The sequence below is a fragment of the Silurus aristotelis genome, assembly GCF_946808225.1.
Source record: "Silurus aristotelis genome assembly, chromosome: 4".
Lineage (NCBI taxonomy): Eukaryota > Metazoa > Chordata > Actinopteri > Siluriformes > Siluridae > Silurus > Silurus aristotelis.
The window spans coordinates 7,847,607-7,874,018 of NC_139577.1; the positions used below are offsets into that span (position 1 = coordinate 7,847,607).

General features: G+C 40.6%; 2 protein-coding genes and 1 long non-coding RNA gene across 8 annotated transcripts in view; 2 read left to right on the forward strand and 1 right to left on the reverse strand.

Annotated features, from left to right (window-relative positions):
• Window positions 1–4,501, forward strand: part of prkcha (protein kinase C, eta, a) — a 23,792-nt gene extending 19,291 nt beyond the window's left edge. Inside the window, exons 13-16 of the mRNA XM_083539791.1 lie at window positions 1,258–1,404; window positions 1,955–3,522; window positions 4,032–4,199; window positions 4,263–4,501. Coding sequence (XP_083395917.1) covers window positions 1,258–1,404; window positions 1,955–2,113 — 306 coding nt within the window. The 3' untranslated portion in view covers window positions 2,114–3,522; window positions 4,032–4,199; window positions 4,263–4,501. The remainder of the gene's footprint in view (window positions 1–1,257; window positions 1,405–1,954; window positions 3,523–4,031; window positions 4,200–4,262) is intronic.
• Window positions 1–25,539, reverse strand: part of LOC310725156 — a 278,325-nt gene extending 252,786 nt beyond the window's left edge. Inside the window, exons 1-3 of one of the 3 annotated variants that reach the window (XR_014533255.1) lie at window positions 25,017–25,539; window positions 24,063–24,897; window positions 23,883–24,015 (exon numbers count right to left, since the gene is read on the reverse strand). This is a non-coding gene — a long non-coding RNA (uncharacterized lncRNA). Of the gene's footprint in view, window positions 1–23,738; window positions 24,898–25,016 lie in introns of those variants that run through there. The other 2 variants (XR_014533256.1, XR_014533254.1) reach the window with 2 other exon arrangements.
• hif1aa (hypoxia inducible factor 1 subunit alpha a) lies at window positions 7,267–26,188 on the forward strand. Of its 4 annotated transcripts, XM_083539795.1 has the most exons (16): window positions 7,365–7,817; window positions 10,005–10,174; window positions 10,250–10,353; window positions 13,756–13,946; window positions 14,168–14,313; window positions 14,609–14,693; window positions 15,542–15,645; window positions 15,720–15,916; window positions 18,457–18,563; window positions 18,746–18,893; window positions 18,993–19,192; window positions 19,829–20,010; window positions 20,103–20,254; window positions 20,353–20,440; window positions 21,991–22,111; window positions 22,323–24,558. In XM_083539795.1, the coding sequence occupies exons 3-16, from the start codon at window positions 10,337–10,339 to the stop codon at window positions 22,385–22,387; spliced, it is 1,803 nt and encodes a 600-aa protein (XP_083395921.1). In that variant the 5' UTR covers window positions 7,365–7,817; window positions 10,005–10,174; window positions 10,250–10,336; the 3' UTR covers window positions 22,388–24,558. The 4 variants fall into 4 exon arrangements, with proteins under 4 accessions (XP_083395918.1, XP_083395921.1, XP_083395919.1 ...); XM_083539793.1 differs by lacking the exons at window positions 10,005–10,174; window positions 10,250–10,353 and adding an exon at window positions 25,535–26,188 and having other exon boundaries at window positions 22,323–22,413; XM_083539792.1 differs by lacking the exons at window positions 10,005–10,174; window positions 10,250–10,353 and having other exon boundaries at window positions 7,267–7,817.
• The last annotated feature ends 224 nt before the right edge of the window (window positions 26,189–26,412 follow it).

Consider the following 26,412-nt stretch of genomic DNA (forward strand, 5'->3'; position numbering starts at 1 on the left):
ATGCAATTGTTTTGTGTTTTTAACACTCACTTAATGCTCGTGTAGCAAAAGAAGGTGGATCAACAAGAGACCAATATAGATGTTTTACAAAATGGTTGTTTGACAAAACGTCTGGGTATAGTGTAGTGAGCAGTGTGTAATTCTAAACACAACCGCAAGAATCTATTTAAGCAACCATCACCCACACCCAAATTCATAGTGTGTGTATGTGTGTGTGAGAGCTAAGTGCCATGATCATTTGTCAAACCCCAGGATGTTAATTTGTTTTAAATGTTTTTGTGTCTTAACATCAGGCTGTTTGTCCGAGCCTTTAAGCAATGTCACACAACACACACACAACCCTCATAATACTGACTCACACACACACATTGCATGTAGGTATATACAGAGTCACAAATTTTGCTTATATATAATAATACTGATAACAATTTGGGACTGTGTGTGTGTGTGTGTGTGTGTGTGTCTTTTGTTGTTCATATCAGCATTTTTAGCTGGTGGAAGTTGCTGATTCATCTCGGCTCTCACGAACAATCAGGAAATAAAGTTTACTATTGCATTATCACAAAAAAAAAAGAAAACCACACGGAAAGTTTTTTTTTCAATATAAAAAAACCAAACAAACCAAAAAAAAAAACAAGAATCATGAGAGCAATCAGTTTAATAAGCACGTATAATACCAAAGTATAGGACACACACAAATAACACGTGCAAAATCATCAAAACTGTTTAAAACACGATTAAAACAGTCAAGATTTCTTGATTCAAGTTTTCTTAAAAAGTGTAAATCTCTGAATCGAATCTCATTATATATAAATTTAATCATAAATGTATTTGGCAGGTGCAATTATTCAGAGCGACTTATATGGTCATTTTTATCCAAGTGAGCAGCTGAGGGTTGAGGGCCTTGCTTAAGGGCCCACCAGTGGCAGCTTTCGATCAGAAGTCAAACATCCTAACCCTCAATATTGTGCTGAATATTAACTTTTTTAGAGAGTCTTAAAAGATCTCACCTGAATATTAGAGCAAAACTAAAACAAAAATGTCATAATTAAACATTTAAATATCACAGATTTCCAATCACTTTAGACACCATTGCATAAATAATAATAATAATAATAATAATAATAATAATAATAGGCAGAAGAAGAAGACAGTTGGTGTGCACAAAAGAGGTAGAAATGGATCAATGAAGTTTATTCAGTGGACTTCTAGCTGGTGTCTTACACAGGAAGTGATGTCACTGTGTCCCATCCACAGCTCCTGATGAAGAATCCGACTCGGCGTCTGGGCTGCGTGACTTCGAGCGGCGGAGAAAACGCTGTTATGGCACACGCCTTCTTCAACACCATCGACTGGGAAAAACTGAACCGGCGAGAAATAGAGCCTCCATTCAAACCACAAATCGTGAGTCATGATTATAATCAGGCCCGTTATCGTTGATCACATTTTCATTTTCAGTAAAGGTAATTCAAACGATGTGCTTTGCCCTAAATGCAGACTGTTTTCTACAAAAACACTACGAATAGTCTAATAGTAAAATAATTAATAAAGAGGTTCACCCTGAGTTGTCCTCTTATACCACACCAACTTACCAACTTCATTTATTAATAAACAAATCCTTAATACTTTTTTAGACATTTATGGCTACATTTCATGCTGTGGAACATCCATGAGAAGAATTTTGTACCTGGTATCGCTTCTGTTATAGCAGCTGTAAATATCCATTTCCTCACCATCCATTATTTATTCTCTCTCTCACGCTCTCTGTCTCCCACGCTCGCTGTCTCTCTCTGTCGCTCTTCCTGTCTCTTTCACTGTCTATCTCTCTATGTCTGTCTGTCTCACTCTCTCTCTCTCTCTCTCTCTCTCTCTCTCTCTCCATCTTACTCCCTGTCTCTTTCCCTGTTTGTCTCTTTATATCTGTGTGTCGCTTTATATCTGAACCTTTGAACAGAAAGCCGGTGAGGACGTGAACAATTTCGACCCAGACTTCACAAGTGAAGATGCAGTTCTCACTCCCTTCGAGGAATCCTTGATCCCACAAATCAACCAGGACGAGTTCAGCAATTTTTCCTTTACCTCAGAGGAAATGCTGGAGTACTGCGATTTGTAAAAACAAAACTAAAAACAGAGCAATGTCGCAGGAGGAAGGTGAACTCGTCTCAGCGGTCGCTTTGAGATTTGACATTGTGTGTTTATTTAAAATAAACAAAAACTCCTTTCAGAATTTTTAAAAAAGCCTCGATGGAAGACGTCAAGAGTCAACTATACCTGTTTACAAAATCGGCACATACTTTGATAATTAGAATAACGTGGGACTCATCAGGGATGTGATTTATCAAATACATTCAATATTTATAAAAATGAAAGACAGAAACCAGCTACTGCTCTTGGATTTGCAGCGCATCAAAAACTCTTTTTATTGACTGTAGCTGGAAACCTGCAAAAAATGATCGCGTTAATGTTTTACACAACAAATGATGGCACCATAGCGCTTAAAATGTGACCTTATGTGCAGCAAATACAAAGTATTCAGACTCTTATCAAAGTGTAGTGAAGACTATCCTGACTGTTGCTTTCATACTAAACTCAAGAGGTGAGATTAGTTGTTTTTTTATTTTTTTTAAAGTAATAACATTTTGTCAGTATAAATAGTTTGTATTATGAGCATTTAATTGTATCTATAGTTAGCTTTAGGTTTTATTACTGGAGTGTATATACGATGGAAAAACCTTCTGGGATCAATATTCCAGTGCAAAAAAAAGGAAATAATAAAAAAAAGAACTGTCACAGTATTGCATTTAAGGAGCTCGTTATCAGATTTATAATATAATAGTGGGGGCAGAGCTAAAGTTGTTGTTTATGGACCAGCTTTTTTTTTTTTTTTTTTTTTTTTTTTTTACATCTTTGGCTTAGTGTGCATGCTGCAGATTTAGTAGTTTTTATTTACACAACATTAATAAATACATATAATGTTTAGCTATATTTAGATAGTAATGTTAGCTAGTTTTAATGAAACTAACCATTAGTAGCTATGGAACACTAGCTAGGTAGTTTTTTAACATTAGTGCAGGCTACTTTAGCTAATCTCGCTAAATTATTGCACTGTGTAGCTGAGTGGAGCTGAGAGAGGGTTTTGGAATTACAGGGTGTCTCTTCAGCACTTTCTCAGTCGCATCTAGAGTCTGTGACCTTCACAACCTGTCGCGCGTTATTAAACAGTTTAATGATAAACTAGCCGTCTGGTCTAGTGCTAGTCTGGGTTTTATTGAAGGTTTTTATTTAACTTCAGACGATAAATCTTTTATCACGTCTCCATTGTGAATCAGTTATTGAACGGGTGTCGGCGTGCACTCTGAGTGCTTTCTCCTCTCAGCAGTGGCAGTGTTATTGAAAAGCCTCCAGCTCCTTTTTCATTCACTCTGGATGGCGATGAACGCTGCAACCCTCGTGACCTCTCGCTTCAGAAAATTACGGCAGGGCTGCGTCCAAAATCACAACGGTAGCACACTGAGGGTGGAGGTGTAACAATGAGGGAAGAATATGCATGCTGTGTGTGTTTGGATTCGCATTTGGGTATCTTGGGAAGGAAGGGTATCATTGAGTTACTGGAGGATCAAAATATCACAGGAAAGACCGAAATGTTTGGAGAGTTTTTAAAGGGGGTATAGACTGGGTTAGATGGGGGTAGCAGAGGGGAAACATGTGTAACAGAAGAGTAGCAAATGGGTTATTAGAAGGATAATGGAGACACTAGAGGGGTGTCAGAAAGGAGAACCGGGAAAACATGGTGATTTGAAAGGGGGCAAAAGATATATGAAAAAAAAAAAAATATATATATATATATATATATATATATATATATATATATATATATATATATATATATATATATATATATATATATGAGTGATTGTAGGTCAAACATGCATCTTTACAGAGAAAAGGGGTATTAGTGGTATAAGTTATTTGAAGGGGAATAGTACTGATCTTAGTCAGCAAGTGAGGAGCTGAGTAAGGAGAGGTATCAGATGGTTTCAAGGGGTAATTAGGATTTCATATTACAGAATACAAGACAGTTAAAGTAGTAACAGAGGGGTAAAAGGGGCCACATTATATCAGGAAGATAAAAAAAAATTCAGTGAACAGTGAGATTTATGTCCAAGAAGGAAAGTGTGTGTGTGTGTGTGTGTGTGTGTGTGTGTGTGTGTGTGTGTGTGTGTGTGTGTGTGTGTGTGTGTGTGTGTGTGTGTGTTAGTGAGGTCAATGCTCAGGTTTTTTTTTGTTGGTTTCCTTTAATCCTTTCAGCTTTAAAATATTTTTTTTGTAACCTGTTTGTCATTGTGTGTGTATGTATTTGTTACCATAGTGTTGCGTGCTCTGTTTATGTTCACGCCAACTGGAAGCACTTTGTGTGAAGTCTTTGAGCCTTTTAAAATTTTTTTCTTTTTTTTTTTTGGAAGTATTTGAGTAAACATCGTAAATAAAAGGATATAAATAAGCCCTGTGTGTGTGTGTGTGTGTGTGTGTTTTCCCCTGACTATGCTGCAAAACCAAAAACACACCTTAAAGGGACTGAAATCGATAGCAGAGGAAATGATCTCACTAAAGCAGAGAAAAATGAAATCCAAATGAGTGACTTGAATGATTTCTCTGCATGTGCAGCTGAAGTTCTTCAGTTTCCCCCTTAATTTCTGACACAATTAGTAAATTAAGCAAACTGTAATTGAGTCCAATCTACTGTGTGATGTGCAAAAAAAAGTTGATTTAAAAAGTATATATATTTATATAATTTTACACTATCATACTAAGATGTCCTATAAAATTGTGTGGTTCGAACTTTGCGCTAACCGTTTGAAGAAGAACTAGAGAAACGTGAAAACGCCAGACTGAGGTAAATGTTCCTTGTATTATATTTCCTCTAAACATTTAAACATTTTACCCTCGATTAAGAACAACTCAAAGCTAATCAATAGTTGCAATATTTTGTTGAAGAAAAGATCAAATATTCTGATTAAGCAATGTTTTGCTTTTAAGTGCATCAGTACGTGTGTATATTCTATTTATATCTCACTGGACTTTAATAATTCTTTTTCAGGCCTGCATATCATGTTACTGTGTTTGATAGGGTGGTGAATGTATAATATCTTTTTTTATGTAATTAGGCTAATGCACCTCGGCATCGCTTTTCCTCCCTTTACGATGTCGGATAGGAAGTAATGACATTTTGTGGTTCTCGATTTCTATGCTTTGGTGCTTAGCCTGAGCTCCACTGGGGTACGAGCGTCTCCTTCTAATGGCTGTGTCTGATTCATCGCCTTGATAAATGATGAGGCACAGTAATTGAATAGTGCTTCTTTTTTTTCCCCATCTCTCTGTTACAACATTTCAGACCAGGGGCACTGTAGAGAAATATCTGGAGAAGCAGATAACGACAGGTTATTTCAACCAATCAGCATGCTCGGCCCGGATCCAATCGGCTCGCCTCGAAGCATGCAACTCTTTTGACTCCCAAGTGGTAGACTTATCGATCGTTTTAATTTGTTAAATGAAATCCTTGACGTCATTGTGATTAGGCTTCCATTCTCTCCGTTTAATCAGTTCTCAGTAGTCTTTGATTAGCTACCACCGTTAATGTTCCTGTTACGCTGAAACAAAAGCCCCATGAGCGTAAATAAATCATATTTGATTTATCTGATGCTTATGTGCATCTACAAATACAGTAATTACAGAACCATCTTCTCACCCGGTGTCGTTTGCGAACATCACAAGTGTGCAACTCTCATGCAATATGCTATATGGTGCAAATTTTATTGGTGTATTTGCAACCTATACTCATCATACCACATCACACCCATTCATGTAGTGAAGAACGTCCAAAGTTACCCTGTTTCCTCAGTGTATTATAAAACACTGACACTGAAAACTCCTGTGGGTGTTAAATAAACATCTTAGATTATGTGCTTTTGTTCAAATAAAAATAGATCTAAAAAGTAATAATTACACTGCATAGATGAGATTGTGCATTTGCTTGACATGTAGGTTTTTTTTTTTTTTTTAAGTTAAAATTATACAGAAGTGCATTGCATTCACAAAGGAAAAAAATTCACAGAAAGGACCTCAGAATTATGACCTAATATCTCCATGGTTGTACAATGAGGTGCTTCAGTGCAAAAAATGCCGTAACGTCAGATCCGGTGTTATGCACAAAAACGCTCCCCTGCCACAGACTTCCCTAACTTATCTCATAATTATGAGATAGTAAGTCATAATTATGAGATCCTTTTTGTGATTTCTTTTCTCTTTGGAAATGCAATGCGCTTCCGTTATTTTAACAATGCAGTAAAATAGAGTTATTCAAAAATACAGTGTAAGTTTTTTTTTTTCAGACAATTAGATGTTTGCAGTGGTAGGCCATCAGGGTTAGCAAGGCTTTCTCTGCTGGTCTAAACTCGATCAGAACCACTGACTTATGTTTTAATATATATGAATATGTTTTGAATTATTCCTAATTGTTTAATCTCGTCATAGTGTTGCTTTTGGGTGCACTGCTACAAGGAGTGTATGCTTACATTGGCGTTTCTATCCAGTCAGGTTAGGGTTAGGGTCAGCCATGACATCATGTATCCATGGTCAAAATCTGCTGTGAGGCCTTCCAAAATGAACTCTGCGGCCACTCCGAGGCTATCTAGCCAGCGTTTAATAACGTCTGGATTTTTACGTCCTTTAGTGTGACCATCCAATCAATCAGAGCTCGCAAACCGCATCTCTAGCAAACTGCACAAGCTCCGATATTTTCATGTGGATTTAAATTGACTGCCTGTGACCCTGTAGCAGGTTCACCACTGTTCCTTTCATGGACCACTTATGATAGATACTCACTACTGCAGACCGGGAACATCCCTCAAGAGCGGTGCAGCTGTGATTGGAGTAAATAGAGAATTTTTATTGTGTTCATTAAATTTCTTGCTTTATAGCATTCATTCTCACTTGTATGAGAGTCCTGTCTGGGATGCAGTGCTCTGTGATAGTGTGTTTATAATATTAATGGTTTCTACAGCCTTGACGTCATAATGATGGTATTAAGAGATGGAATAATTCATGTAGCATACACACTGTAGGGGTGAAATGCACTGCCGTGCACTGAATGTCTGTAAAATCCGGATCATTCATGAATATGCGGGTTGAGGTAAATCCGAACGCGGTGATACCGCTGTGCTATTTTAAGGAAAGGGGGCGTGTCTTAAGGATGCAGTTGGCGTCAACATCCAAGGGGGCGTGTCTATTAATTTCTTCATCGTTCTCTCCGGTGACTATTTTTGTTTAATTAATTATTTTATTTATTTTACACTGGAGTGGTTTCATGCGGCAGGAGGCTGCAGTGAGGGACGCGTGGAGACCCGATGATGATGATGATGATGATTATGATGATGATGATAATATTCGACTTGTTTCCATCGTGAGAAATTCGGCGCTCGTGCGTTGACCGCTGCCTCGTGACGACACCGACGGGCGCGCTCCCGCGATTCCATAGAGAGATAGATAGAGACGGAGCGCGCGCTCGCGCGGGGTTTAGTTGACCGTGCAAGCGTCAGGTTGTTGGTCTGAAAGTTCAGCGTTTCAATACGACGCGGATTCTCACTCGGTTTTCATTATTGCTATGTAAATGTTATTTTATTTTATTAATGTTAATTTTTTGTCCTCGCATTTTTAACCCCGTCATCTTTTAACAAGGACCACCGAGTTTGCTTCCTAACCTGCTTTAGCCGGTGATCACTCTACATAATGACTTCAGGAGCCACATCCGAAAAGAAAAGGTAAAAAAAATATATTTCACTTGTAGTTACAGTATTACAGCACTGACAATTATCATCTTTCTCATCCACTGAACATTTTTACTGGAAAGTGATTGTCGCGTTTTCTGAGGTAAGTAGAACACGAGGCCTAATTCCAATAATGTGGGACTTGTATTAGTAGTGCACTAGGTAGGGCGCAAAGCAGCGGTATTTGTATGTGTAGTGTAGTGAGCTTATGTAGAGAGTGGGGAGCAATTTAAGGTTCTGCCGATCAATGTTCATGTTTTTGAGCGGTATCTCAATATCATCATCAGTTTTAGATTAGCCTTTGGGTATATATTTGTAAAACAAGTGTGTGTGTGTGTATAATTATAGTATACGTGCTTAACGTGTCTCAGGTAAAGATGTCTGTTACTATTTATCTGGATTTAAACACATTTAACATCCATCAGCCCTAACATCTGTGTTTTCATAGTTTAACCAATGAGCAATCATCATCATCATCATCAGCATCATTACTACATCATCCCCAGTGACTTCGTGTTGGAAAGATGTTACTTATAAATAAATCATGCTTTTTTTTTGTAAAGGTACAATGAAGCACAGAGTAAAGCATACAACCAGACCGAACCACATGAAACCATCGCACATCTGGAAATTGGTCATGTTTTACTTCCTTAGCAAACATTTTATATATATATATATATATATATATATATATATATATATATATATATATATATCTCATTAGAATTCAACACTGATCTTAATGTAATCCAGACCACCAGCACCTCCTCCTCCTCTTCTGTCTCTGTCGTAAACTCCCACACACACACACACACACACACACACACACACACACACACAACCTTGATTTGTGTTTTGCTAAGATTTCTGCATTCTTTCAAGATTTCAGATTGTAGCACTTGTAGTTGTCAGATTAAAAGGTTAAAGCTTCTCTGATGATAGACCTGTGATCACTCACTATGTTCTGCTTTTTCCAGAAAGAAAGAAATTTTTTTATTATTTTATGTTGTAAAATGTTTTGTTAATGGCAGCAACATTAACTTTGATCCAGGCACGTTCCCACTCTGCTCCACCTATATTAATCCCCTTGTGTGTTTGGTTCTACACTACACTGTATAGACAAAAGTATGTGGACATGTGAACATAGGATTAGTATGTGCTTCTTCTTGAACATCCTATTCTCTTTGCTGTTATAATAAACCCCACTCTTCTGGGAAGATGTTCCACTAGATTTTGGAGTGTGCTTGTGGAGATTTATTCGATTCATTGGTAAGGTCAGGTACTGATGTAGGTGAGGTGAGGAGGCCTGGGCTGCGGTCAGCATTCACATTCGTAGGGTTGGAACTCTATTGCAGGAGATCTTCCATTTCAACTCATGTAAAGCAGATCTTCATGGAGATTGTCATGCTTGGACAGGTTTGGGTCTCCTAGGTCAAGTGAAGGGGAAAATGTAATTCTGCTGCATCCAAAAACATTTTATATAATTGTGTGCCTTTAATTTTGTGATAACAGTTTGGCGCAGAAACACATATGGCTGGAAAATCGGGTGTCCCAATGCTTTTGGCGTACAGTGTACAGGTTATATAACGCTAGCTAGCTTGACTGATAGGTGGGTGGAAACATTATTGATCCTGAGGGGAAACTATGTTAATGATCTGTATACTGATGCAAAACAACCAACCAGTGAATACAGCAAAGAAATGGCGGCATCACCAATCATTCACTATGTGATGAAAAGAAAATGTAATTAGACAACCTAGCTTCCTTCTTCCACCTAATTCTTTCAGTTCTCTAAATATCCCCTGGTTCTCCGGTTCGCGGTTGCCTTCACATATACAATGTGGTATATTTAGTTCTCTCTAGTTCTTCTAGGTTCCTTCTTTCCGTCTAGTTCTCAGGGCTCTCCTAGTTTCCCTGGTTTTCGTTCCAGCTTCTATGGCTCCATCAGCTCAATTAGTTTTAAGGTTCTGCAGTTGCTATGTGCCAGAGAAGAAAGAGAACACCACCCCTCCCCCCGAGTGAGGCCTGTGATGCGATGCTTGACAATATTTAATTAGTTATATTAATTTGAATCTGTAATATGAATAAGAGGAACTAGATTAGATTGATGGATGAGTCTGGTGTGTGTGTGTGTGTGTGTGACTGTCAGTAAAGTCTATCCTTCATTGTTCTCCGTCTCAGTGCCGATGTGGGAGGTTCTGTTGTCGATCACCTGACACCTCTACACACTGTCTCCTAAGGTAAAGGCACTCAGTATCAGTGCTGCTGTCAGTACCAGGGGTGTGAAGAGACATCGGAGAAGGTTAACAGCCCCCCACCACCACTATCACCCCTGCTGTTCAACTAACAAGGTTGTTACCTCAGACTTCTCCTTCTTCGCAGTCCCCAAATCACTCATAGTTCTCCATCCAATGTTTTTTCCGCAGATCAGCTTCGTGGGACGTTCATCTGTGCTCCACAAACGGACCTGCCTCCCAACCCGACACCTGTGATTGGTCAATCCATTTTGTTCCATGTATCACCAGATAAGGTTTCACTAGCATGCTAATTTAGCCATTTCTCACTCCTCACTGTAGGGTCTCAGGTGTCACCTGCATCTAACCTGCTCTAACAGTGCCATCTTCTGTTCTGGAGCTCTCATACTGCCAGTTAATGCAAAACTTCAGTGTGCAAGCGTCTATAAGCACGTGCGCTCACAAAGACGTTTTAATCAGTACGCTATGTCGCACATACGATCATACAACAAGGATCTGCTTTAATTTGTTTTACATTGTGGGCCGTTACCGTATCCTGCTATGGAAATCTGATAGAAATCTCAGCTGTGTCCATGTGACCTCAAAATTCTTAGTCCAGCTCACAGCAGTCCAGCTTTTTATTCGTCACGAGCTAAGAATTTTTTGCGTGCGTAAGATTCTGGAGTTTGTGGACAGGAAAGTGTAAAAGATGCATGCCGTTTAATGCTGAGACTAGATGCATTTTAACGTGCGTTCCAGCTCAGGCGTTCAAAGAAACGTAGGGATTAAATAACTCATGCTTTTACACTCAATATAGTTTAGAAGACTCTTATTGGTTGGATGTTTGTTTTTGATTTTCGAGGCCGTGAGTTTCGAAGGCAGCCGAGGCAGAAAAGCAATAAAGTCGTAATCACATTCTGAAGTCGCTCCGGGGGACGAGTGACAAACAGAATAGATCTGAGCGAGAGAGGGGCGGGGGAGCGCGGGGGATGAAACGGTCGAAACAGTTGCGAGAGCGAGAGAGCGAAAGAGGGGGTGGGGTTATGAGGGAGAATGGAAGAAGTGATTGGTGCTTCTCTGAATTGCTAGGTTGTGTTTTGAAATGATATTATTTAGCTTGGCATGCACTGTAGCTCTGTTCAGTATTCACTAAATACTTCACTTTTCCCAGATTAGTTGTCCTTGCAACGTAGCTTCGTAGCTGCTTCTGGGAGCAAACAAACAAGTTACATCATTCGGAGAATAAAAACCCAGACGTTTTGTCTGCTAGTCTTTTGCATTACATGTGCATTATTACATAAACAAATCTAGATTTATTTATTTGTTTTTCTTTTGTTTATTGTTTGCTACGTTTAACCAAATGGGTGACTGTGTTTAACTTTATTATTTATTTATTTTTATGTGTTAAATCAGCCTGGAAATGAGATGATGATAATAATAAATCGAATTTTTTTTGTTTTTTGTTCAGGGTGCTGCAGTAACATGCAGTTTGTCAGTGATTCAGTAATCCTGAGCCGTCACTCGCAAACATCAGTCTGCTGCAGTACTGAGCTCATTCTACTGATGTACACCTCACACAAAAAAATGATAAAAAGAGCTTGAAACCACACTATTTTGCATCCCGATGGAACAAAAGCAAGGCGTAATTGCATTCGTGCCGACACTGTACCAGCCATGTTATAATGTGATCTGTGCAGTTCACTGTAATGCCACATTTGTAGACTGATGGAATGAAGCCAAAAGTGCTATAAAGCTGTATTAGGAGCTGAGCAGGAGGTAAATGGTATACCTATATTTGGTTCCATAATCCATTAGGGTTCTTTGGTATTCTGAGCGACGTCGTCGCCATTTACAATCAATACACCTTCACCCCGGCCCATACAGAAAGAAACTCTGCCTCATGAAGGGCGTCTCGTTTAGTGTTGCCCTTTTAACATCCTTACTGAAAACCATTGGTGAAAATAACACGAGGCCATGAAATGATGTTTCTAGGAGGCTTCTGTTCGTGACGCCGTGCTCCAGCGTTTCGATTGAATTCGGAGAGTGAGAGAATAAGGGAGTTGCTCAGGGTCACAATCAGGAGAGAGAGAGAGAGAGAGAGAGAGAGAGAATATGCCGGATCACAATCACAAATAGAGGAGAGAGAGAAGGGTATAGAAAGAAAATGGATGTAAACATGAGCAAGAGGAAGGGATAGATTAAGGGGGGGGGGGGGGATCTATCAGCAGTTCATATTTTTTAATTCACAAAGAAAAAAATATATGTGTTTAGAGGACAAAAAGGACTAAAGGTCAGGAGCGAAATAATGTGGATTGTGTGTGTGATGACATTTACCTAAGAAAGGAAACGTGAAGAAAGGGAAACCGAGAACAGATCAAACAGAAGAAGAATATCGTCTTACTCGCTCTGGGTCAGAATCAATATAATGTTGAAAATAGGAAAAGGGGGTAGATATTTTGAAGGACAGGAGGCAGAGGAAGGAAAAAACAAGTTGATAGGATAAAGGCAGGGAAGGAAAAAAAAAAGAAAGTGTGTGTCTGTGTGCGTGTGTGTGCGTGTGGATACAGTAAGAAAAAAATGTCTCGCTCAGGGTCACAGTCAATACCAGAGAAAGAAAGAGAGAGAGATGAGAGGATCTGGCATTCGGTTGCATGAGTATTTTTTCCTCATAATTGGTGTCACTTTTTGTGACATTCCCAGGAATTCTCAGGAGAAAACTGACTCCTTGATGGATGTTTGTTTCTCACTGTTGCGGCTCTTTCTCAGGTGTCTGATTGAAATCATGAAGAAAAATGCAGAGCAAAGAGAAAACAGACACACAGGTGATAAACAATCTCTTCTGAAATGTGTCACGTTCTGTGGATCTGGGTATGTGCTGGGTAGGCGAATCATGTGATATCCTTTAATCCCCCTGTCACCATGGTTACCATGATGAGATTTACCATCTGACGTGTCACGGCCATGGATAGCAAACGTTCTCAAACTTTGTAGACTGTCACTCAGTCAACGCGTCTTTGCATCTCAATCCATGCCCTTCTTCGGAGTCGTCCATATTAATAACACCCATTCCGTCTCTGGAAAAAAAAAACAGGAGCACCAAAGCGTACTATTTTCCCAACGAAGTGTCTAAGCCAATGCTTTCTACAGATACGACTAGACGGTTGTTGATGTTGTAGCTCTCAAACGGTTTTGAGCTTTATTGGATGTTCCGTAAACATTTACAACTTTAATTTCTATGTTTGTGTTTTCCAAGCGACTAATGAGGAAGTTGTTAGTCATGTTGACTTCAGTGTCCCTCTGTGAAGTGCCTTAGCAGTGCCCGAACTCCTGTACACCAGATTCCGAGTCACCCCCTTGGGAGCTGATTGAGATGTGCCCTTGGTCTCACCTTCCCAAACTCGTGTCGCGGTCTCCATGGTGACGAGGCCATGCTTTAGTTTTCTTTTTCTGTTCGTTATCGTTTCCCTCGCACCTCACTTACCCTCCCGCTGCGCGCTTTTGCACCTGTGTTGCGTTGATTGGGTGCTATATGGTGTGCGAACAGTTTTAGATGATCTTAGATGTGCTTGTGTTTTGACCCACACTGTGGATGACGATGCTGACTGGATTGCTTTTGATAATGGTGTCGAACACGCACGTGCTGTGTACCCACTTCCTGCAAATTACATTAACCTAGCTTGTGTGTGTGTGTTGTGCAGACAGAGCTGTGAGAGGAGGAAGGCGAGGTGTCGCGATGCGGCACGCTGTAGGCGGGAGAAGGAGACGGAGGTGTTTAATCAGCTGGCCAATCAGCTTCCTCTCCATCACAGCATCACAGAGAGCCTGGATAAAGCCTCAGTCATCCGCCTGACACTGAGTTACCTGCATCTGCGCTCGGCTCTTAACACAGGTCACCTGTCTGTCTGTCTGTCTGTCTGTCTGTCTGTCTGTCTGTCTGTCTGTCTGTCTGTCTGTCTGTCTGTCTGTCTGTCTGTCTGCGAAAATGACTGATTGTCGATTATAAACATTTAGTATATTGTTATTGTCAGTTGTTGCAAGTATGTCAAATCTATATGCAAATGTAAATAATTCTTCTGAATCTCCACGCCATGAATTTTTCTCATTCTGCAGTGATGATGGGCGAGCAGTCCGATTTGGACAGTCAGTGGACTGCTTTTTGTCTAAAGGCCCTTGATGGCTTCCTCATGATCCTCTCTCAGGACGGAGATGTCGTTTACACATCAGAAACCGTCAGCAAGTGTCTGGGGATTTCTCAGGTAACACACACACACACACACACACATATATATATATATATATATATATATATATATATATATATATATATATATATATATATATATATATATAATAATACAGTAACAGTAATATAATAATGTAATTGTGTCATTTCACAGGTAAATTTACTAATACACGCTCAATAGAATTTTATTTTATGTATGATAGTTAACATTTTGTTTAAACATTTTGTTGATATACATAATATAATTATTGTATGCCTCTCTCTCTCTCTCGCTCTCTCGCTCTCTCTCGCTGGTGTGTATTTGATAGATCGATCTGTCAGGACAGAGTGTGTATGACTTCACACACCCATGTGACCATGAAGAGATCAGAGAAATGCTGCTTAACAAAACAGGTCTCTCTCTCTCTTTCTTTCTCTTTCTACCTCTGGCGCGCACACACACACACACACACACACACACACACACAAAAGAACCCATAAGTTAATGTTCTGTAAACATTTTATCATCTCTCATGTTTACGATACACACTCGACTGTGCTTTTTTAGTAATGTATCTGTGACTTCGTCTCATTAGCAGCAGTGATGAGCCAAAGTACCACCAGGATGTTCAGCAATCCAACTATCCTCCCGGTGTAGCCTGAACAAGCTCGAGCTCAACCTGTAAAATCCATAGAGAGGGAAGATGCACATCCCCTCCTCCACTTATCTTTAATAACTCATCCCTGAGCACTGTCACTTTGCTCTGGTTTCTGGGAACTGTGATCACATGAGATTTCACATGGGAGATGCAAAGCTGATCCATCAACAAGAATGCTCAGCAAGGGATGTATTTCTTACATCAGTTAACAAACTTCCATCTACCCCAGGCTATGATGGTGCAACTCAATATAGCCCCTATAGATAACATGCTTCTCTCTGGTAAAGAGAAGAGGAATCTGTAAAGCACTATCCGGACGCTGAGAAAAATAATTATCTGCATTCCTTTATCACATCAGGACAAAAAGAAGAACAATCATCAGTAACCTCTCAGGCGATGCTATAAAGCTTTTTCTAACAGCTAACATCAGGAAATCCATTCTGCTTTGTAAAAAAACCCCAAAAAAACAGCAGTTCATCAAAACAACTTCTTTCCACTGGCAGTTTATGTGGTTAACCATGCTGACTTGGCACAGTTTAGTGAACAACACCAAGAAAAATCTCTAATATGTGTGAATATGTTCTGAACTAATTCTCTTTCCAGGTTCCTGTAAGAAAACAAAAGATGAGCAGAGTTTCTTATTGCGGATGAAGTGCACTCTGACCAGTAGGGGGCGCACTGTCAACCTCAGATCTGCTACATGGAAGGTAAAGCACACACACGCACACAAACACACACATTGACGTAAACATGTTTGTGACTCTTTACCCCTGTGCTTCAGGTTCTTCACTGTTCTGGTCACGTTCGTGTTGAGTGCACACGGAGCAGTGAGTGTGAAGAGAGCAATGTGCCCGTCTCATACCTGGTGCTGATCTGTGAGCCGATCCCACATCCGGCCAACATTGAGGTTCTTCTAGACTCCAGAACGTTCCTGAGCAAGCACACGCTTGACATGCGCTTCTCCTACTGTGACGAGCGGTGAGGAAAGACACAGCACTGTCCTGGTGTTTATTACTTTATATATGATGCGACACTAAAAAATTTAATAACACGATTTTTTTAATCGTGTTATTATTATTTTATTTTTTTTAAAGTCTCTGCTTCTATCTGCACAGCACAAATTAGGCTGCATGTGTCAGAAAAGCAGATTATTCTGTCAGAGATCTTGCGGGTGGGACACGATGCAAGGCTAGATTATTCTGTCAGGGATTGCGGGTGACTGGTTGAGTTGAGGGGAACGTGATTAGGAACAGGAATCCAGAGCAAACAGAGTGGCAAGAAATTTTGAAGGGACTTTGGAAGCCGGTGAGATAATCAAGCCCAGGGCAGAAGTCTTGGGTGTCCTTAAAGACTAGGAGGCATGGGAACAACCGCAAGATGGACACCGACCAAGAAGCGAGTGCCTCGGAACCAAAAGTACACACCGCGAAACCGGAAGTATGCCTGGAAGATCCTGACAGTACCCCCTCCATAACTGTGTACAGACGACCCCGTTTTGTCCGATGTCTCAGGGGAGTAAAAGGCGGCAGACAGAAGAGGCAAGGCCTCACAACTTGCCCTGGGTGGGTGGAGGGGGTCTGGTGGAAGGAAATACTGGACAGGCACAAAAATCCTGCAGCACGAGGAAAGTTGGGTGCCAGCAGCGGACACAGGAGGTGTCACTTGAGGTGAACTGCCACCAGGTAGAACGCCTTGGAGGTCAGGAAAGACCGGATGAAGCATGGAGCGAGCTTCCAGGTGGCTGCCCCAAGCATTTTCCTGCCAATGTGATGAGGCAGAGCGGCGGAGGTCTGGGGCGGAGCGATGCCCGCGGCGGAGGTCTGGGGCGGAGCGACGCCCGCGGCGGAGGTCTGGGGCGGAGCGACGCCCGCGGCGGAGGTCTGGGGCGGAGCGACGCCCGCGGCGGAGGTCTGGGGCGGAGCGACGCCCGCGGCGGAGGTCTGGGGCGGAGCGACGCCCGCGGCGGAGGTCTGGGGCGGAGCGACGCCCGCGGCGGAGGTCTGGGGCGGAGCGACGATCTTGGCAGGTCGAAAAAGCTGGGTGACGTCTTCAGTCAGGCAAGAAGGCTGAGGTTGGGCAGCCCATCAGCAGAGCTCAGGGGCCGGAAGGACAGCCGTTTTAGTAGGTAATTTAAAACCTTTTGGTTTGCCTTAGATTGTTTCTGATGCACCCGGAAATTTCTGCTGGGGGCTGAGCTTAAGAATTTCGACCGTCTCGGTTGGGTCCCTGAATTGCCTGTCTGCGGGGGAGCAAGCCCAACGCTTCAATACATCTGCTGAGTCCATCTTTTGGCCAGATTATTCTGTCAGAGAACACGGTGGACACTGTGCAAAACTAGATTATTCTGTCAGCGGGTGACTGGTTAAGTGAGGACCCAAATGCAGGATATGACCGGGTTAAGGAGAAAACAGGCTTTAATAAAGACAAAAAACTGAGCAATGGGGCAAGGCAAAAGCACAGGCTGAAAAAGCAAACAGGGTGATGCAGGGAAGACAAAAACGAAAACCGAATAACCGTATAACAATAGGGGCAGTGCGAAAAAACCAAATCCAAAAACAGTCCAAAGTTTAAACCAGAAGCAAAGCAGAACAGAGGTCAGTAACAGGGGTCAGGATCAGAAACGGGAATCCAGAGCAGACAGAGTGGCAAGAAATTTCTCAGAGACTTTGGAAGCCGGTAAAATAATATAGCCCTGAGCTAAAGTCTTGGGTTTCCTTAAATACAGGGAGGTGCGGGAAAAATGGCAAGATGGCCACCGACCTGGAAGGCGAGCGCCTCGGAAACGAAAGTGTGCGCCACGAAACCGGAAGTGCCTGCTGCATGCCCTGAAAGGTCCTGACAGCAAGAATACCATTTGCAAAAGTGTTTCAGCTCACTGAATCTCAGGCTCTTCTTACATTCATCTGGAAAAGCTTTGAAAACTGCATTTTTGCTTTAAATTGCACCCTGTCTACACTAAATGGCTACAAATTCTTACATCCTGATATTGCTCATGCATTAAACAGTATACGGATGAGCAGAAGCTTCGATCTGCATCGTTTCGTTCCAGTTTATTTACTTTCATTCTCTTTACATCGATGATGTTGAGAGTGAATGTTCTGTCTCATTCAGAGACAGAAGGGGTCCCCAAACTACGGCCCACGGGCCAAATACAGGATGCCCCCACATATGGAACGTTCTTCTGAATAGTGAATATTTCCATTATCTCGATCCACACAAAGACTTTCCACATAAAAAATGGGTACTCTCAAAGTTATTTTCAAAGCGATGGCAAAGCGCATTTTCAAAATGGACAGAAATGCAGTATCTATCTGGACAGATGTAAATGTTTTGTTTACGCTGAGCATGTAAAGTGTTCTCTACAATGAAATAGAAAAATGATGCTGCAGTTTAAGCCAGATAACCATTGTGTGTGTGTGTGTGTGTGTGCGTGCGTGTGTGCGTGCGTGTGTGCGTGCGTGTGTGCGTGCGTGCGTGCGTGCGTGTGTGCGTGCGCATGCGTGTTTGTGTTTGTCTAGGATAACAGAGTTGTTGGGTTATGACCCTGAGGATCTTCTTCAACGTTCTGTGTATGAATTCTATCATGCTCTGGATTCAGACAGTCTCACCAAAACACACCACAACTGTAAGAAATGATTCACACACACACACACACACACACACACACACACACACACGCGCACCATTCTCTACACTCTCTTTGACTGTGATATTGTATTGAATCTAGATCTCTAAAAAAAAAAAAAGTGTTTCGGTTTCATTTCTAAAATAAAAAAGGTGTGTGTGTGTGTGTGTGTGTGTGTGTAGTGTTTGTAAAAGGTCAGGCGTGTACAGGTCAGTACCGTATGCTGGTGAAGGGTGGAGGCTTTGTGTGGGTGGAGACTCAGGCCACCATCATTTACAACAGTAAAAACTCCCAACCACAGTGTGTGATCTGCCTTAACTATGTCCTCAGGTAGGTCCTCCGTAGTGGAGATGTGTGTAGTATAAAACATAATGCAGGTGTGCGTGTGTGCAGTATTTCAGCTGCGTGTCTCCATGGGTCCATTCGCAGTGGCATTGAAGAACCCGAGCTCATTCTTTCCCTCCATCAGTCAGCGATGAAGCAGGAAAAGGAAGACGGGGGCGGGACAAATCGAGAGCCAGGGAGCCAGGAAGCAGTGACTGAGATAAAGGAGAAGACAGAGGAGAAGGAAGAGGGAGAAACAGATCTACAGGTTGTCAGTGACGTCACACTGGACTTCACTAACACTGGTAAGCACGTTACCGTTAGCAATAACCCACCCGAATAAAAGGGTAGTAAAACATGTACCATATTTTTCGGACTTTTTTAAGCCTGAAGACAGTGAACAATGACTTTCTTGGTAGGCTACTGTTTAGATACAAGCCGTTGTAGCGCGTTGAGTCTGGGTAAAGGGTGAGCTCGCTAACTCCAGTTGCAACAGAAATCATATAAGCACAGACAGGTTTCCAAAACTCGTGCGGGTTAGTCAAAGAACAGTGTTACGGGTTAGTCAAAGAAACTTAGAAATGAGCATCAGAAAATAATAAGGACATATTCCTCGGTCTTACACACATGCAGTAATACCGGGGGGAAAAATGTGGCGGCAGGCTATTCCCAAAATGCCTCTCTGCTCTTAAAGGAGCCACAACATATTTCACCTGTTACACCGTGTAACAGACACTGGCTTTAATGAAAGACAGTGTCTGTTACACCGTGTAACAGACACTGTCTTTCATTAAAGCCTGTGTAAAGTTAATTAGTTTCAGTGTAGACATGCGGCTTATTTATGTTTAAAATAAAAATATTTGTAAAATTCAGTGGGTGCGGCTTATATCTGGGTGCGCTTTATAGTCCGGAAATTACGGTAAGTGTTCTGTTGTCTATAGGTACAGAAACATCAGCACTCAAAGATGCTCCTCTCTACAACGACGTCATGCTGCCGTCCACCAGCGTCCTGTCACCTCTGTCATCACCTACCGATCCATCCCGTGCCGCTCTGCCCCGGCTGGATGACTTCCCCTTCCCATCATCCTTCTCTCTGATCTCATCCGCCCACGGTTCCACACAGGTGAGAACGAACACCTGATTACAGTGATTTGATTCTCACATTGTCTTTTCGTGATTGATCTTTGAGCTGTCTCTTTTCATCTCGCATATCAGACGGTGGAGGATCTGGAGTTGGAGATGTTGGCGCCGTACATCTCCATGGATAACGATTATCAGCTCCACATGCACACACAGACAGACGGTCTAGATGATCTTTATTCCTACCAGAAAAAACCCACAACACACATTTGTGATGCACAACACAGGTAACACCAAATGTGTTTAAATAACAGTATTTAAATTAATAATATTTTATTAACTTTGTGTCTTCCTCTCTTCTTCTCTCTCATTCTGTCTATCCTAGAAAACAGATGGATGCGCATTTGTCTTCAAGTCGGCCGAACCAAAAACGAAAATTAGAAACTACTTCTCTACCTCATTCCACAGGGCCGGTGCGTGTGCGTTATATCTCATAAAGTTTGTACACTAACTGTGTGTATTAACCAGGTTAAACAAATGTTCTTGCGAGTTGAATACGAGGTGGCATCAAAAACTTTCTAGACTAGTTTTTTAACAGGCCAGCAGATGGCAGCACAATTCTGCACACACAGTCACAGGGAGCACCGACCTTTATAAGTCAGTGAGACAAATACGTCGTCCTGTGTACATTAGGAGCTGTTCAACTGAAGATGAAGGTTTAGTTCAAAGGTCGCCGTTTTGACACCATTGTGGAGATCCAGGGCGAATCACAGAAGGCTCATGACACTCTTCAAAAACGACTTTCAGGACACATTCCAGAAGTAGCAGGAACACTAGGAGCACTGTATTGCTGTGCAAAGGGACTGTTTAGAAGGTTTAACTTTCTTGCAAACAGAGCTCTCGAAACTTTTTTGATACCACCTCGTGTATTTTTATAACTAGTTTATTCATATGTAGGGCTGCAACTAGCGATTATTTTTTATAATCGATTAATTTGGTGATTTATTTTTTACGATTAATCGGATAAAAATAATTGTTTTATTAGATGGTTTGCTTTATATAAATATAAAAATAAACTAATTCAGGTACTAGTTTGGGTATAAAATTGTACTTAAAAAATGCAAAAGCCACTTATTGAGTTTAATCATTTGTAATTTTGACATTTTAAAGCTTATAGTGGCTGCTTGTTTAGGAGTGCATGAAGGATTTCTTCTTTGAATAAATTCCCTTGTTATGGGTTTCTTTATTTCTCTAAAAAAAAAACAACTAAAAAAAACCCCCACCATTTGAGTATGAAAGGTGAAACAATTTGTGTAAATTAACATTTATATTGTATTTTGTAGATGGCAAGCTGACAACCATTAACTGTAGTAGACAAATGCTATGAAAGAGAATGGAACAGAAAAATGTAGCAAGCTAACAGACTTAATAAAATGAATTTTTAATTTTTTTTTATCCATCACTGTCGCAAGGAAGCTGATTGAGCAACCTGATGCTCACGAGTCACGACAGAACAGATCCAGTGCGACCGTCCCGAAGTTACAAACAGTTTACACAATAGCACTTCATTAAACTGTACCATTTTCACATGATGAGGATTATACAGTTTTTGCTTCGCATGCAGACGATGTACCCTCATCCGTGACACCAGTGTGCTTTCTTTTTTACGTATTCGTGCATCACTGTGGTATTTTATCCCACACAAACTCTGCTATGCATAACTTAAAGGTACAGTTTTCTTTGTTGCGTTTAATATAAAATGCCCCATACCCTGGGTGACTTTTTCCTGCTGTTGCTTGACCCTGTACTGTCCGCCATTTTCACAAGCGGCTGTGTTATCTTGGCTGATGCGTAACTTGAGCAGCCCAACTAATCGCATTTGTTGGCAATGAATTTCATTATTGATTTTATCGATTAGTTGTTGCAGCCCTATTCATATGTAAAAACACATTGCTAAATTGTGAAAGCTGTTTTACACAAAATACTAAACTTAACAGTAAAACAGAGATTTCTTTTCTTCCAGGGTTCCATATTTCAGGTGGTAACACACACACCTCAGGTCAAGAGGTCAAAGGTAACTGTTTTGGAGACTCGTCCACCAGCCACCATGCCAGAGACTCTGACTATACTGCTACTGCCCTCAGGTGAGTTCTGATTTTGTATGCTGATAAACAAACTGATCAGAACGTAATAAATGTGTTCCTGTTGACTTATTCAGTGTTTCTCTCGCACACAAATATTTAAATCTGATGAATAATAAAATAATACAGTAATGTACATGTCTGCACTCAGAAACAGTGCTGCACTCGGACCCGAACACACACCTGCATTCACGCTTTTACTTTTGTCTCACAGACGTATTAAACCAGTTAATGGCAGGAGGAGCCATCATTAAGCCCCTCCCACACATCGCTCGCTGAGATGTGAGGTTAACGCACCTACAACTGTAAGGAAAATCCTGCTGTGTGTGTACGGGGGGGCTGAACCTTTTAATATTTAACATCTTTCATCATTCTAGATACTTTGTCTAATTTTATTTGGATATTTAAATTATTTTACATTTATGGCATTTGGTGTAAACCCTTATTTGGAGTTATCTCATTTATACACATGAGCCGTTAGGGGCCTTGCTCAAGGGCCCAGCAGTGGCAGCTTGGTGGTGCTGGGAATTTAAATCATGGCCTTCTAATCAGAAGTCTAACTAACCACTGAGCTACCCCTTCCCTACTATACTATTTATTTAAATATTTATATTTTATTGACTTCTTTTTTAACTATTTCAACATCCAGTCACATACATGGACACAATCACGGTTCATTTTCTGATAGATTCAGTTATTTTCAAGTATTAACATTTTTAGAAAATCTGAAAAATTTGCAAGCGAACAAATCAGATGTGGTATGATTTTTATGTCTGTTTCACACCAACATTTAATCTGCCTCTAACGCCGCCTCTAAACCTACCTCAGTCTTTAACTCCGCCTCTAACCATGATCTCTAACTAGGTCTGAGATGTTACACTGGAGCCACGACATGAGACGTATCCGCCACAGGCTTTATGAGACGCCACTAACACTGATAAATTCCAATATTTATTTTTTTAACAACAAATCCTATTGGTGCAATATAAATACAATGAATTGTAAAAAAAAAAAAAACAGTAGATCATCATTTGTCATCTATAGTGTCATTTTTCCCCCATTATTAACTTTATTTCATTGCAATGTTTGCTAATATAATAAGACTGTGTGGTAGTTTGTGCCTTAAATGATTAAACATCAAATGAGTCATCAGCGCTCCGCTTGCTGTCTGACCTTCACCTGAAATGCACAAGGGCATAGCTTGCTTACTTGTTTAATTGTACTTATGAGAATGTGGTTTTATTTGGTATATAGTGCCGATGTTGTTTACTGATTACATCTACTGCCAGCACGTCATGTATATCTGAGTCGTTTTCAAGGCAAGCACAGCGCACGGCCGCTGACAATAACCTGCGTTTTTCAGATTGTAGGAAAGCTGCAAATAATAGTGCACTTACATATAGCAGTTCATGGTAAATACCTTCAGATGACTGTGCTACAGATCTGCTGTGAATCCTGAACACTGTAAAAAATGTTGAGCTGTAGGACATCGGTTGAATGAAGTGCGGTTGTGAGCCATGTGTTCGTCAAGTCCAAGTTTTTGGACTCAAAAAAGGATACCTAATTTCTACCTCTTATACTTCTCACCACTAATCCTCACAATAGCCCCATCTCTAACAGCAACTCAAACCCTGACTCTAATCGTAATAATCTCACAGCAATTCAAACCCACCTCTAATCCTACAAATAACCTTGCCTCTAATCCTAACGATAACCCTGCCTCTAACTGCAACTCAAACCCTGCCTTTAAATATAAAAATAGCCCTGCTTCTAACTGCAACTCAAACTCTGCATCTAAATAAAAAAATAGCCCTGCCTCTAACTGCAACTCAAACTCTGCATCTAAATATAAAAATAGCTCTCTCTCTGACTGCAGCTCAAACTCTCCCTCTAAATATAAAATAATCCTGCTTCTAACTGCAACTCAAACCCTGCCTCTAAATATAAAAATAACCTTGCCACTAACAGCAACTCAAACCCACCTCTAATCATAAAAATAACCCTGCCTTTAATCTTAATAGCCCTGCCTCTAACAGCAACTCTTTAATCCTAACAATAATCCCGCCTCTAACAGCATGTCAAACCCCGCCTATAATCCTAACAATAACCCCACCTCTAACAACATGTCCAAACCCGCCTTTAATCCTAATAGTAACCCCGCCTTTAACAGCAACTTAAACCCACCTCTAATTTTAACAATAACTCCGCCTCTAACAGTATGCCAAACCCTGCCTCCAATCCTAACAATAACTCTTGCCTCTAACAGCAACTCAAACCCACCTCTAATCCTAACAATAACAAAGGCATGTCAAATCCTGCTTTTAATCCTAACAATAACCCCGCCTCTAACAGCATGTCAAACCCCTCCTCTAATCCTAATAATAACCCCGCCTCTAACAGCATGTCAAACCCCTCCTCTAATCCTAACAGTAACCCCGCCTCTAACAGCAACTCAACCCCGCCTCTAATCCTAACAATAACTCTTCCTCTAACAGCAACTCAAACCCACCTCTAATCCTAACAATAACTCTGCCTTAACAGCAATTTAAACCCACCTCTAATCCTAATAATAACCCTGCCTCTAATCCTAGTATGCCACCTTTAACAGCAACTCAAACCCCGCCTCTAATCTTAACAGTAACCCCGCCTTTAACAGTAATTTAAACCCACCTCTAATTCTAACAATAACTCTTCCTCTAACAGCATGTCAAACTCTTCTTCTAATCCTAACAATAATTATGCCTCTAACAGCAATTTAAACCCTCTTTTAATCCCAACAATAATCCTGCCTTTAATCCTAACAATAACTCTGCCTCTAAACAGCAATTTAAACCCTCTTCTATTCCTAACAATAATCCTGCCTTTAATTCTAACAATAACTCTGCCTCTAACAGCAATTTAAACCCACCTCTAATCCTAACAATAACTCTGCCTTTAACAGCAATTTAAACCCACCTCTAATCCTAATAATAACCCCGCCTCTAACAGCATGTCAAACCCCGCCTCTAATCCTAATACTCTGCCTTTAACAGCAACTAAAACCCCGCCTCTAATCCTAATAGTAACCCCGCCTTTAACAGCAATTTAAACCCACCTCTAATTCTAACAATAACTCTGCCTCTAACAGCAATTTGATCCTAATTTGAAACTCAAACCACAAATCCTAATCCGGATTTGATCTATAGCTCCGCCTCTTAAGTGTAGTCTTTGACTTGCTACACAGATAGCGATGTGTGAATAGCATCCTGTGTGGTAAAAAAAAATAATAATAATAAAAAGGGAACATTTTCTTTTCCAAGTTTTGAAAGTTTTACCACATTTAACAACTGAAACATTAAATAGATTATATATTTATTTCCCCGATTTGCTGCTTCTGCAACACGTTTGAGTATTTCAAAAGTGCTTTGCTTTATTTGGCATCTTTAGGTTTCATCAGCACACACCACTACAGTGGATTATTTTGAATGCATATTTAATGTATTTGGTGTTTGAATGGCACGCTGCTTTAAACGCACAACTGTAGATACAGCAAACCAATTACCAGCAGCTCACGCAATATAATTTTTATACTTAACGTAATCAAAAACTTTTTTCTTCTTGTCAAAGTAAACGTGTCTGTATGAACTGTGCTGTCTATATCTGTGATAGAAATTTAAATATTGAATTATATATATATATATATATATATATATATATATATATATATATATATATATATATATATATATATATATAATATAAAATGCATAGACATATTTTAAAAATAAAAAAAATAGGTTGGCTAAACATAATTTTATGCTAAGATTATTTATTTATGTATGTGTTTATATAGCTACACGCACACAATGTATTAATATATGTCAGTGTATTAATGTAAATATTCGTGGTCCATGTTGTACGATTACACACACATTTGTCACGTCTTAATTGTCCTTCACTGCCTGTGGAATTCCTGTCGCACCGTCGTGTTCCACGGCTGCTCACTCGATTGACGCGTGAATTCGGATGTGTTTGTGTGTTGTGTCAGGAAACTGTCTTTCTCTGTGTTTACAAACTGAATAAAAGGTCGCTGTGGCTGGACCGGTGCTCATGTATCCATAATCCACACACACTGCATCATTATTGAGACAAGACGTGTGCAAACATCTAAACACGTACACGAGTTCTTCACTCCGACGTATGTCGCGTACAGTACAGACAATCCAATATATAAACTTTCTTTCGGCTTCTCCCATTAGGGGTCGCCACAGCGGATCATCCGCATGTTTGATTTGGCACATGTTTTTACGCTGGATGCCCTTCCT